General features: G+C 42.2%; 1 protein-coding gene across 1 annotated transcript in view; it reads right to left on the bottom strand.

The window, feature by feature from the left end:
• The window catches only part of LOC144123625 (gonadotropin-releasing hormone receptor-like), a 49,432-nt gene that overhangs the window by 11,564 nt on the left and 24,288 nt on the right, over positions 1-13,580 (bottom strand). The window contains exon 2 of the mRNA XM_077656426.1: positions 4,211-5,203. Coding sequence (XP_077512552.1) covers positions 4,211-4,993 — 783 coding nt within the window. The 5' untranslated portion in view covers positions 4,994-5,203. The remainder of the gene's footprint in view (positions 1-4,210; positions 5,204-13,580) is intronic.

Genomic DNA, 13,580 nt, shown 5'->3' with positions numbered 1-13,580 from the left:
ATTGTGCTGGGCCATCAACAAAAGAACGCCGGGTTCCGTCTGGGTACAATACCTCTCTTTTATTAAGTTCGAAAAGATTGTGCACGCACACATGACTGAAAAAACGTAGTGATTCCGCCATTCTTACTTTTTGGTTGTTCGTTTCAATTGCTTCCCTTGGATCTGTACTATGTACTTTTGTATTTGTTCTGCTTGTAACTGCAATATTATCTGCAGTATGAAATAAATAAAAAGATAAAAAATGTCCACGGAGGCAACTTCATATACATTCATTGCGAGAATGAGTAGCATGTTGATTTTGGAAGGGTGTTTCATTTTTTCACGGAGTGAGGTAGAGTGTAACATTTTGAAGTTTTGAAACTTAATTACATCTTACTACGTCCCTGTTCACCTGATGCTTTCATATTTAACGCAAAGGATGTAACAGCGCTTAAGGCGAGAAAAAAAAAGGAACGAGGGTTTGTCGCGCAAGAGCAAGTCTATGTCTCTTTCTCTCATCGTGTACCAATTAGACCGTATCGTCCCTCTTCTGCTTTTCATATTTCTTGAGCGTGAAGCCAGGATTGTGTAAGACATGGTTCAGCAGTATTCATTTTTTTTATATCTGCGAATAAAAATAATGAGGATGATTTGCAGTTTCGTGTCATGTTTTGCCCCACTCACTCCTAATTAATGTTCAATTGCATACGAATCGCCAACCCTGCCCATTTCTACGTAATTTGTATTATCAGAATATTACAAGATCCACACATGAAACTTGCTGCACATCTTAAACACATTATTAATTAATAAAGCTAGTAGATGAATCAAGTGTAATGAAGCTACTGAATGACTTTCCGCATAACTTTAAAATTGCACATTCACTGCGCTGTTTCAAACCCTCCCTTCTATCATTCGTTTTTTAGTGTCCACGTTTTCTACTCATTTTTCACTAGCTTGAGTGTATCAGTACGCGCTCTGCCTACTGTTTGATCTGGGAAAACTGTTGTGGTGATTTTGTCTATGTTTATTTTTCTGCATTCAGCGCTTCCTTCTGAACAAGAAAAATTACATTGTGTAAGTACGAAACACACTGGTTGCTTTGGTTTTCTTTTTTAGAAACATATGTTCTTATTCACAGAATTTGACACTGGTATTAAAAAATATCTTTGCTTTATAGTCTAACTCCGTAAATCAAGGGATTAATTTTTGTGAGCTTGGAGTAGTTCAGTTTTGTTCGCGTTTTTGTTATAAAGTGTATACTCTAGGATTTCGCATATGAATGTTTGCCATAAAATGCCGCGTATACTACGAAATGTAGTAAACTCTTCCTTTCAGAAAAAAGTTTCCCGCTTTGGTTTGTATGCACTTTTAAAAGGCAAACACTCGCTATATCACGAAATGTATGCTGTAGTCATATCTATTTTAATGTGTTTTTACAGCGTCTGTTTAATAAGTCATGAGAATTAATTGAAGTGCAGAAATATTAAACTCTTACCCTCTGAATGCCTCCTGGCCTTCACATACCAGTGTTTGTCAAATAAGAGACAAGATTTATGCATGAGAGTTTCTCCGCTCAATCAATCTGTTGAGACTGCAGTGAAACTAGTTTGGAACTGAACTCCCAGCTGCACTGTTTGAATTAATTTTGACAATTAAGTCCGTCAAGGACAGGTTCTTGTCGTTATAGCTTCCTAGAATATCATTTAGGGTGCAAACTTGAGGAACGTGATGTTTCGGCAAGTTTTGTGTTATGATGTATTATTTATGAAACGTGTTTTTTATGTATGTTGTGTAGCTGAAGTTGTCAATGTAGTATTTTTTATAATTTGCATTCCTGCATCAACCGGTTATTTAATGTTGCAATTATAAACTACGCAGTATAAACTACCTTGAACTGATTTGACTAATCGAAGAAAGCACATATTTGAATGCCCAGCTTCTTCGCATGTTACGTTTTTATTGCGACCATACTCGGCGTATAATTACTGGTAGCATCGAAGTGAAATTCGGGTCTAATCTCTAAACTGAAGCCATTTCATCGCAAAACACATTTGGTGCGAACAGAAATGACGTACAGAGAAAGCTATAAGCACCATGCGCTCTTTGTTAGCGCCAGAAGCAGTGAGCGAGCACAGGCTAGAATTCGTAGTGAAGCTTACGGGCCCCACTTCGCCGAGCTCCACCAAGTTCCACGCCGCGAAAGGGGCAGGATGGAGACCGCTACGGAGAAACTGCACTTGGCTAGCGGAAATTGTGCCATTTTTTCTTAACTTCCCTCCAAGAATAAATTTACCCCGTTTGTACCAGACGGCAGCAGTGTAAAGCTATAGTGGCCAAATTTTACTTGAACAAAAGATTGAATTCGCGATCAGGGCATTGAAATTCTAACAGCCAACCAGTGAAAGAGGCTGAAATCACAGGAAACCGCTCATTAAGCACTTACGTGAAACGCTAAAATGTGTACTTTTTGCTCGAGCTGCTTAATTCTAATCAGCAATATTCTGGCGTCGCCCTTCGAGAGCCGTCAAAGACGGTGGAAATCTGCACTTCTTCCGCAGCTGTCTGTCATGCACCAGGCCTAGTAATTAGACCAAACTTATACGCTCAGTACGCTTAATTACTAATTATAATAAGATAATTATAGCTGTACTTGAATTCGCACTGAATTTAAAACAGTGTATGAAATCTCAAGCGAGCACGCGCTAGAAGCCCGAAGGAAGACTGATTACGGCCGTCAGCTGCATGGGCAGCAAACGAGAGAGCGAGTTGCTTGTAGCAAATAAGCCTAGAGGAAATTAGCCTAGGGCTAAACTGAGCACTCCAATCGCTAACAGCACAAACGAAGGAGAGACAAAAGACGAACAAGCAAAACGCTTAACTTACAACTGACGTTTATTGAGAGGAATTTCGCAAATATATATCACTCAATAAAACACATCGCAAATGCTTCACATGTGAAGCACACAAATCTAATCTTAAAAGTTCATCATTTATACCCCAAAACGGTCCCCGTATTTACTGTGTACTGCACGATAAAAGAATAAAATAGCTACAAAGATACATGAACAGATGAAAAGAATAGGCTTCTTTAGCCTACATATTACTACATAGTGAGCAGGTGCTGCGGGCACCCAGCGTTCTCGAGGTGAGTTTTCCAGCTGCTCAAATTGGTATGTTCTCAGCTGCAACAAGACATGAAAGATAGTTACTAAAGGAAAACTTTGGTTGATGCCTAATGATAAATTATGCTGACATGATGACAAAAAATGATGCCTGATGATGCCTAGTGACAAATGTCTAAGAACTGGAAAACGCTATTATGTGTCATGCCATAAGTCAGATTAGATGAATGCAGACAAGCACGAAAACATGACAATAAACACGAAGATAAAAATTCAAATTTAGTGCCATCGTAAATCCCCGACCCTGAAGAATCACTTTTTTTTCTCATTCTTTGCACCTGTGTCCTATTTTTATGAAGGATCACAGTTTCTGATGACCCCGTTCCACTTCTCCCTATCATTAACCCATTGACTCTTGGCTTCTTCTCTCTTAGACCTTCCTCTACATCCTCTCGCCTCATCTTCCTCGCTCGTCCTCTAGGCTGCTTTTTTCGTTTCGTCCCCTTGTTCCCAAAGTGTTCGGCGCCTCTGTTTATTCCATGACCAAACCATCGCAGCGCTCCTTCTTGAAGTTTTCGTTCAATATGTGTGATTTTGAAAGTCATCAATATCTGGTCGTTCAGAAATCACTGTTTTTGTCGCTCCACACATATTTGCTAAATATCAACATACCTAAAATCTTTCTACACATGAGGTTTGTCAACTGTGAATTGATAATGCACACTCTGTGAATCTTGAAAATAGTTCAACTAATTCAAGCGCGAACCTTACTGTATTATGACATTTCTGTGTCGTTAATGCCGGTTGTTAAGGAGTGAACCAAGTCCCTTAAGTATAAAGAAGGGTGGGACTGCAACACTTAGAGCCATACTCTAGAATCAAAGTAACTTCCTTTGACTCCCTAGTTGCTGAAGCTGTGCAGCTCAACCTCCACCAAATCATTCGTCTCGGGCATAATGCAGTAAATGGCGCTCCACAGGTAACCAAAATTTTCTAGAGATCTTTCGAAAGGAGGCAGTTTCGCATCCCGTAGCATCTTAAGTGCTTTGTGCGCCTAAGCAAGATCAGACGTAAAGCCGCGTGGAAAGACTCAGAATTAGGCTCACCTTGGCTCGCGGCAGGGATGAAATAGTCTGCTGTCCCACTTTCCCGCTTCTGGAACTGTGCTTCCTAATGGCCCAAAGGATCCCAGCGTAGAATGTCACCAGCAGCACCAGCGGTGCTAAAAACACCATAAAAAACACGAAGCCCATGTAGATCTGCCGATGATAGAGAGGAGTACCCTTGTCGTAGAAGATGGAGGCACAGAAGCACTTGCCAGGCGTCACTTCAACGCTGTGGAACACATACACGTTCGGCAGAGAAGGCATGCAAGAAGCGAGCCAAGTGAGGGCGGCCAACCTCCAAGGGTCCGGGCTGGGTGCCAGTGGAGTGGCGATGGCAATATGTCTGTCCACCGCGATGGTCACAAGCATATAGGTAGACGACACCAAAGCGAACGTCTGTAGGAACTTGAAAAAGCGACAGAAGACATCACCCGCGATCCACACCATACCCATCACCTCCCACACCACTTGTGACGTCATCGTGATACACGCGACGAGCAGGTCCGCTATGGCCAAGTTGAGGAACAGCACCCTGGCCTTGGACACGCGCTTGTGACGTCTACTGAAAAGAAGCCTCCAGCAGACGACAGCGTTGCCAATGATTGAAGCTAATATCATAATGATGATGATGACGATGCGAGCTTTCTTGTGGTAGCGAGGCCCCAGGATGTACCCCGGGCCAACAGCAGCGATCTCGCTCATGTTTCCTGTGCTGATCAGGGCGCAAGTGATATTTCCGAAAGCACCTTCCATTCCATCTGGATCTCCACGTGGAGCTGTCATACTAACGCAGATGACAACGGTGAGCCCCGTGTTTCATATTCTACAGTGGTATACTCAGCTACTTTAAGTGACATAGTCTACGATGGGCGTCCTGGTAATACTTCGGCCAATTTGCCGCGCATCGCCTGACGGAAAAAAATGCCAACATAGACAATTTCAGCGGGCCAAGTACCTCTTTCTTCAGTGTTGCAGCTTGGTACCAAGACAGCCCTGCAAAAAAACAAAGTCGTTAAGGTTAATAGGCTTCAACTTCTACTCCGACAACACGGATTTTGTGCCAAGGTTTCACACCAAAAGTCTGTTGGTAATTAATTTAGCATGCTTCTAATTAAGCGCCGTTTTTTTCTAACAAACATGTCTACATTTTTAGTCAAAGTTGCTTGAAAAATAAATTTTGATTTCTTTATATCACAAAGAGAAAGAATAGTAGGGCGTAATGCAGGCAACTCTATTGTAAATTACCTGCTCAAGTGAAAAGTTGCACATAGAAAAGCGTTGCTACACTCTTAGTTGTGGTGTCACAGCTTTTCTCATTTAGAAACAACCTGCTATGTGATTCCAGCGTTATTTATAATTGCTGTAATTTGTATGGATGTTTCTAGGCTCCGCGTCAAGTGCTGTTTGCAGAAGTGGAACTAAACATGCCATTAGGTATGGTCTTTCAGTTATCCTATTTTTCTCAGTACATGCACCTTGGGTAACGTATCTGATGCAACAGGTTTGTGGTAAGCGGCTGTGATGTGTTTAAAGAAAAATTCGCGTATGCTCTCCGGCGACTGCCGCGATGACCAGATCGGTCTGATAAGGCGAGCTCAGCTGACGGCAGCATCCAGCGGAGCCCTGGAATAGGGGCAACCGACCCTTGCGGTGATGTACTGGTCTGAACCGCATAAAAGCACTTGCTCTAAAGCTCAATAAAGTTATCCTATCCAATCCTCTCTATCCGCACTCCAGAACAAATAATTATATTACCAAAAATAGTTTCATTCACATGTCCTAGTTTGCTACTGCAGTGCGCACATAGCAGTGCGTACGTGCGTCTGTTAATGCAACCGTTAACTTGGCTAATGAACCACTGAACGAAAGATATGCTATCTACAGATAACATTTGAGATGCTTGTGCACTGAACACGATAAAACTCGGTCTTCTAAAGCATACCTTGTTAAAATAAGACTTCACCCAGAGCCTAATAGAATGACTTATTTGTGTGTCTTGCAGTCTAACCTTATATACTAAAGATAGGAGGGCTGTAACATTGACTCTGGACTTATAAGGCAGGAAGTTACCAGCACACGTGTTTTCCAAGCTGAGGCTTTGCTTTCCAATGCGAGAATGTTTGTTAAATGTGCCACCCGGGCAGCATGTTTGTATTGAATTTTTTTTCAATAAAGCTATTTGGATTGTTTTGAAATGCCCACCAATCAGGAAATTAAATGCGAAACTTAATCATACATATATACATTAACACTCTTCACAGCAATGTAATAGAAATTATTACAGGCGCATACCGAAAATAATAGTTTTATTCAGCACTTTAATGCCTCGCAACTCGTGTGCAATAAACAAAATCATTCTCTTGCCATTGGTCCATAAATGCCGGAGGGATAAGTGACAGCGTAGCACAAAATGTGAAAGCTCAGACAATAAGCCGAGAAAATTTACGAGACTTGCACCAAAATAACACAAACCACACGAAGCACTGAAGTAGTGATTACCATCCAATCCAGAGGCATGTTTTCTTTCAGCTTCGATGCTGTCCTGAGATTCGTTGAATCGGCATCATAGAACTTTTTGGCGTTTTTGAGGTGCGGCTGTGACTTTTTTTGGGTGCATGCTGCAGCCAAAACGAGTATTCACTGGCTATGCCAAGCTACCTCTCCTTTTTCTTGCGTTCTGCACTAAACATGCAAACAGCTCCTATACCGCCACCCCTTCTACGCTCAAGTCTCAAGAGGGAGGCAAATTAATTTTTCGGTTGGATCGAACATATACCTCAGAGATTTCGAACACGAAGACACCTACACTTGTTTGCGGCGCGGTGCTGTTTTTGCGCGTTTCGCACAGGCCATACTCATGACCGGGTATTTCGGATTCGGGACCGTTCACAGGCATGTTCACTACAGCGTGACATCGTTTGGAAAGCATACAAAAGGCATCACGATTGGGCTCATCCCTTGAAAAAATTTCTTTAGACAGTCTATAGACTGATCATAGACTTCTGTCTGTAAAGACTATAGACTCTCTATAGGCCATAGAGAACAGTCTATAAGCAATACAAATCCTATAGACACTCTATACATAATGTATAGATTTATGGTCGTACACTTAGTAGACGTTTGTCTATGGACAGTCTACAGACTATGGATAGACAATATAAATATGTTTAGGAATACAATACAGTCTATAAAAAGTTGCGAGGCATTAAAGTGCGGCGAGGTGCTATTTTTGCGCGTTTCGCACAGGCCATAATCATGACCGGGTATTTGGGATTCGGGACCGTTCACAGGCATGGTCACTACAGCGTGATATCGTTTGGAAAGCATACAAAAGGCATCACGATTGGGCTCATCCCTTGAAAAAATTTCTTTAGACAGTCTATAGACTGATCATATACTTCGGTCTGTAAAGTCTATAGACTCTCTATAGACCATAGAGAACAGTCTGTAAGCAATACAAATCCTATAGACACTCAATACACAATGTATAGATTTATGGTCGTGCACTTTTAGTAGACGTTAGTCTATAGAAAGTCTACAGACTATGAATAGAAAATATAAATATGTTCAGGAATACAATACAGTCTATAAAAAGTCTATAGACTGTCTATAGACCATTTTTGTAAGGGATCAAGCGAACGCTAGCACTGAAGATGTCGGTAACACTATAACCGCTTTTCCACAGGAAAGTTCGTTATTTTGCTTTATGCACCATTGTTTTCAAAACGTTCACACCGTACAGAACGCTTCCACTTCCGCGCCCAATGAAGTGCAGGGCGATGCGAGGTGGTGCGTCTTATCAGATATCAAAGCGATAACACAGCAGTGACGGCCGCGGCGCCAGAGAGCGAGAAGCGCTGGCCCTTATCTAGCTTTAACTTGTGTCAGTCGAAGCGAAGCAAGTAAATATTCTTAGATGTAACCATGTTTTGTTTCCCAGTCTCGCGCTTGGTGATCACAGTGCCGAAGCAGAAGAAAACGCGTGCATCCCGCCGCAACCGCCGTGTTAGTGCCTCAGCCAGTGGAGGCGCCAGTTTCGGCGTTTTTTTTTTACTGCCTCGATTACTTTTGTTTTACATAAAAGTATGCAGCACGGCTGCCACTGGGAGCTTGTATCGTTCCTCTTAACGGTGATAAGAAGATGACGATGGTCCGTCGTCGCAAAGAAGAGGGACCGTTACGCTGGGACCGTCACAAGCTTGGTTCGCTTAGTTTTCGACCAGCACACACCACAGCGTAACTTTCTGATTTTCTATTGGATATTTCAAAATTTTAAGAGATATTCCACCAAACAGTTCGTCATGTGACAGGTGAAGGCACGAGGATAGCTGCAAAAACAGATGAAAAAAACTTAGAACTTCGATCGAATTATTATTATATATTCTACGCGATCGCCTTACTGAAAGGCACCATTCAATTTACAACTAAGATTTTCACTACACTTTCGTATTACACGGCGTTAGGGTATGCGGAAGTAGCCTTGATATAGGAAGTATTAACGCGATAGCCTTCTTACGATGTTACAATAATTTTTCAAGAAAAAATTGACGGACGATCAATTGCATTGATACGGAGGAATACGGGAGCATTCTTCTGTGAGCACGAACTGTAACTCTACGACACTCACGCTACTTGTAACCTCGCTAAGAAATTGTCACCACTAGAATCCAGTTATTATCCCCTGTCTCTGAAGTATCCTTAACTAGTTCGCTATCGCCGACGTTTCATTAGAACCTGTTTCATTACAGATAAGAGTTTATTAAAGCCGGTACTTCATAATAGTTGGTGTTTTGTTCTAGCAGGTGTTGCAGCAGGTGAAGAGGTGGCAGGTGACAAGCGGAGGTTTTACACAGACGCCTACGCCGACTTCGGACACTATTCGCCGTCATCGCCCTGTTATAGCTGTGGCATTAAAAAGAAAATAAAGGGCCTTCACCATTGTGTTACAATAACAACTTAGCTTTTTCTACGCCTCCTCTGGTCGTTCGGTGGCATAAATTATGCGCCGTACTTTGTGGACTTCAGTCCGCGGAATATACATGTTTAAAAAACTGAATTTCATGTGGTGCGGACTCTATGGGTGGGGACTGTACACGATTTAATTTTTAAGATAATTGGTCAAAGCCTAAAAAGCGTTGCGTGGGTGTAACACAGAAAAAAAAAACACGTGGCCCGACTGCTCCTACAACCTCTTACCACGCAAATAACATATCCAGATCACCTCCGATAAGCAAACAGCTTGGATATGCAAACGAACGCTGCTTGCGGTGCTTACAATGGCTGCTTTGCAGTTCCCGGATTTTCAGTGCTTTTATTTACAAATGCGTAGGACATCTTTTGCGGAACCGTGGAAGTATGTCTTTTATTCGTGGCACGCCCTCTCGCGTCAAGTTGTCATGAATGCTCCGCTAAAGCCGAATTAAAACTGCTGCAACCGAGGTGTCCGACTCTGAGAGGGATGAAGACACTGACGAGCCATCCGTGGAATCCGGCGTGGTTTACATTCTTTATTCGTAGAGGATGTGGAAAATAATTTGGCGGATTTTAAAACTAACTTTTATGTCGTTTTAGGCCTGGAAGTTTCTTACTTTACACTAGAATTTTCGCCTGCCAAATGTTGACTGCTTACGGACAATCTAAAAAAAGATACTGTCGGCGGAAATTCGTCTCTGTGAAATATTCACCGCTTGCGGGCTATCTAAGCAGAAACTTTTTATGTTCAGGTAAAATTTTCACCTGCGGGCTATACACCGGGTGCGGAATGTAGTCCGGGAAATACGGTAATTGAGTTATGTTCGCTAAGGTTTTCGCGAACGATCTATTTATTAAATTAATGCGTATGATACTATAACCACATAATGGACCGAATACCGCATATTTATTTACCTTCTGTAGACGACACCAATAACTTGCATTCTATCACTGCACTAAATGAACACACACCACATTATTCTTTAAGCGGAACACCAGGAGGGCTTGCACTGAAGCTAGTTGAACGGTTTATTGAGGCGCAAAATATAACTAGATGGGTCGCACTTGTGTTGAAGCCGCTTACCCAATATCTGCCATTACTGAAATCATCCTGAACGAAGAAGAAAGGAGCGCGAAATACAAGAAAGCAATTTTTTCAGTAATTGCCTTCAGTTATATTATAGGTGGCCGCGAGAAATGGCGCACGAATGATATCAAGATAACAATACCAGAAAAAATTGGCCGCAAAAAAGACTTGAAGCCTAATTACCTAAATGCTGCCGTGTTTCCTAATCGAAGCAGGAAGTTAAGGCAGTTATCATATAAAATTTAGTTACAGTAATACAACTACGGGACCATTAGACGTATGTCTTCTAAATATCATTCAGATTTTAAAAACGGCTAATGCGTCCAAGAAGACGCCATGAGAAGCGCAGCGAGTACTGAACTAGGGCTGTTTTTTATGAATGAGATGAACACATGTCCAGACATGTAATCGTTATGATATTGCGTAGTTCGAAAAGCAACATAAACGATGCAAATCTGTAGCCACCTTGTATCACACTTTACTGTTGCGCTTCCGAGTGCAAAAGACACTTCCTTTTTCGGTCCCTATGCTTAGAGTGGGCTAGTCTTCATTCATAAATCACCAACCCACTTGCCCAAACTGCAGCATTACTGCTCAGAGTGGTTTGACAATTAGTCAATTAGTGAAAAGACGATAACTGCATTGCCTGATAAACTCAAGCTCATTTGTGATCAGAAGGCAGCTACTTTAAGGTATCCTGAAACATATTATAATTTAAAGCAGTGACTGGAAACAAAAATACTAAAATACTTTTAGGAACTTCGGGCAAAAACCGCCGGGCCAATTAGTTAGTTGGTATGACTGGTATCTGTATAGAAGCAACCGAAACTTCAGCCGAAATTAATTTCCGCGCTATGTTATAAGCTTCCGAAGTCGGCACAGCATTTTCCTGTAATATATTACCGTCACCGCGTTTGCATATCGGTGGTAATAAAAACCAACACGCCGACTTGACGCGTCATGAGCGAAAGTCATTGTAGCCTGATTAATTACCGTCGCCCGTCTGTGGATGATCAATTAATTAGCCACTACCATGAAAAAGAAGTACTCTAGAAGCAAATTACGTGCTCACGAGAATGTCTAGCTGTTTTCAATAGCTCTCGAAAGGACCGAATAATTATTCAACTTTTCCTCTTCCTTGTTTCGCGAACTGGTACCGGTAATACAAGCTGCTCCAAAACCCATATTCTCACTGAAAGCCACCAGCTGTCACACGAAAGGAAATTACACCGAAATATATAAAGTTTCCACAAAAAAAAAGCGGCAATATTTCCGTCAGTGCGAGGCTTAGCGAATGATGGCGAACTCATCTGGCGCTCCTCTGGAGATGAGGACTTTTCGTTGCCTGTGTTCTTGTTGGCTGCCCATCACAAAGATATATCCCGCGCGTTCTGATTTCCCCTATTTTTCACGCATGCACGGCACGCATTCACGAAGCCCAATAAAAGGCACAAAAAGAACGTACAGTACTCACGGATTGAAATAGGACATTCGGAGCGCGTGGCCGTCGCTTCATGGAGCGCCGCCCGTAGATGCTCATGGAACCAAGGTGGCGCATTGTGGTATGGCGCGAGGGGGAGAACATCTACAAAGCAGAATTGTTCCTTCCAGCCGCCAACGAGCCGGCCTGTGGTTTACCACATGCCTGCGTGGCACTGCAAGGCTTGGCTTCGAATGTCCTATTTCAATCCGTGAGTACTGTACATCAACATGTAAAACAGACAAAAGAGAACGAATACTATTACGCTGCATTTTGAAAATTTATGACTACGTGAAGTATGTTTCATGAAGTCTGTAGCGCAGTTTATTTTTCGGGTTTTGGTGAACTCGGCAAATGAACACTAATGACATGTGCGTACCTCACATGCAAAATGCAAGAGATAAACAATTGCAGGCCGCTTGAAATGACCTGGCAGACCCCGGTTAATCTCTCTTCCCGCAAACTTGTGCTGCACTGCGAGCGAAGTGCGCCAGAGGTGGCATGGACTAGTAGATGGAAGGACGAGGTAGGCTATAATATACCTGGCCCATGAAAAGCCTGTCGGGGAGGAATGAAAGAATCCGCATTTATGGGGTGCAAAGGTTTCTTGGAGGCTTCCGGTCTGAAATACACTGGCACAGCTCCTGTGCAGCACTGATTTCGCCTCTTTCGTTTATTGTGTGTTCGTGTGCGGCGCTTCTAGCGGAGGCGTCTACAAGAAAAAGGTCAAGAGAAATGAAAGGGAAACAGCTGGAAGTAACGCACAGCGCATTAAACAATGGCATGCACAACATTTTTGGTCAAAATTTTTGAAAGTTTGAAAACCGTAAGATACTTCTGTAGAAACTTTGAAGGTAATGGTCCATTTTTCGGATCTCCATCAAATTTTTTTTCTTTTTAAGTGTTTCCGTGCATCGCATCGAACAGCTAAGACTGCCATAGGAAACCAATGTGGAACGCTTTTGACGTTAATAAAAAAAATTGGGAGACTGCCGTCGGGTGATCTGCGGATATATTGATTGTTATAGTGGAATCTTTCATTAGACACAATATTGCGTTCGTAAACAGTTTGCAGCTCAAAAATGTTTTTTTTCCAGAATTGTTGGGTATGTAAATAGCTAGCTGTAGCTTAGTCTTGATATTTGGTGAGTTTGGCTGGCATTGAGCTCACAAGTGCGAGTTCGGTTCGTTCTTAGAAGGTTAATAGTGATCACGCATCCTGTCGTTTAAACAGATTCTAAAAGTACTGTGAATAATTTTCTGCATGCAAGAGAATTTCTTAAGCAACCTCCTCACGCACAGTTCCCATTGCACCTTACATGTCGCTTATAGCACCAACCTCGTTAATTTATGCTGCTATGATGAGACCCAGTTTTTGGGGCTTCAAAGTTGCTGGTAAAGGCACCGGCCCGTTGTGCTTGTTGGCTACGATTTTCAAATTGTGTGACATTGGATTTACGTAAGGTATATTTGAGTGTCTTCATTTCTTAGTCTAGCATGATTGGTTGGTTTTTCACTGTCTGCAGCAGGCTTTCGACGATAGCAACCCGGTTTTAGAGGTCCACTTTGTGTAGGCTAACGTGGTGATCAAAGCTTTCTCAGCAATGTTACGGATTGTGTTTTAAAGTGCTTTTTAAGGCATAGGATTGCCACTGGTCTCTCTGCAGTATTTGAATAACCCCAAACATGTAGCAGTTGTCCTTGCTGACAACCATTTTTCAAATCTGAAACGCGAAAACTATTTTCTTGAGGAAGGTCGAAGGTGAAAGCCGAACTTTAGTATGTTGCTAAACGGTGTTCAGCCGCAGAAATTCTTTGCAACATGGCCAAAT

This window comes from Amblyomma americanum, chromosome 3, assembly GCF_052857255.1.
Source record: "Amblyomma americanum isolate KBUSLIRL-KWMA chromosome 3, ASM5285725v1, whole genome shotgun sequence".
NCBI lineage: Eukaryota > Metazoa > Arthropoda > Arachnida > Ixodida > Ixodidae > Amblyomma > Amblyomma americanum.
The sequence above is the reverse complement of the archived record's forward strand: the minus strand, read 5'-3'. Positions and strand labels throughout refer to the sequence as shown.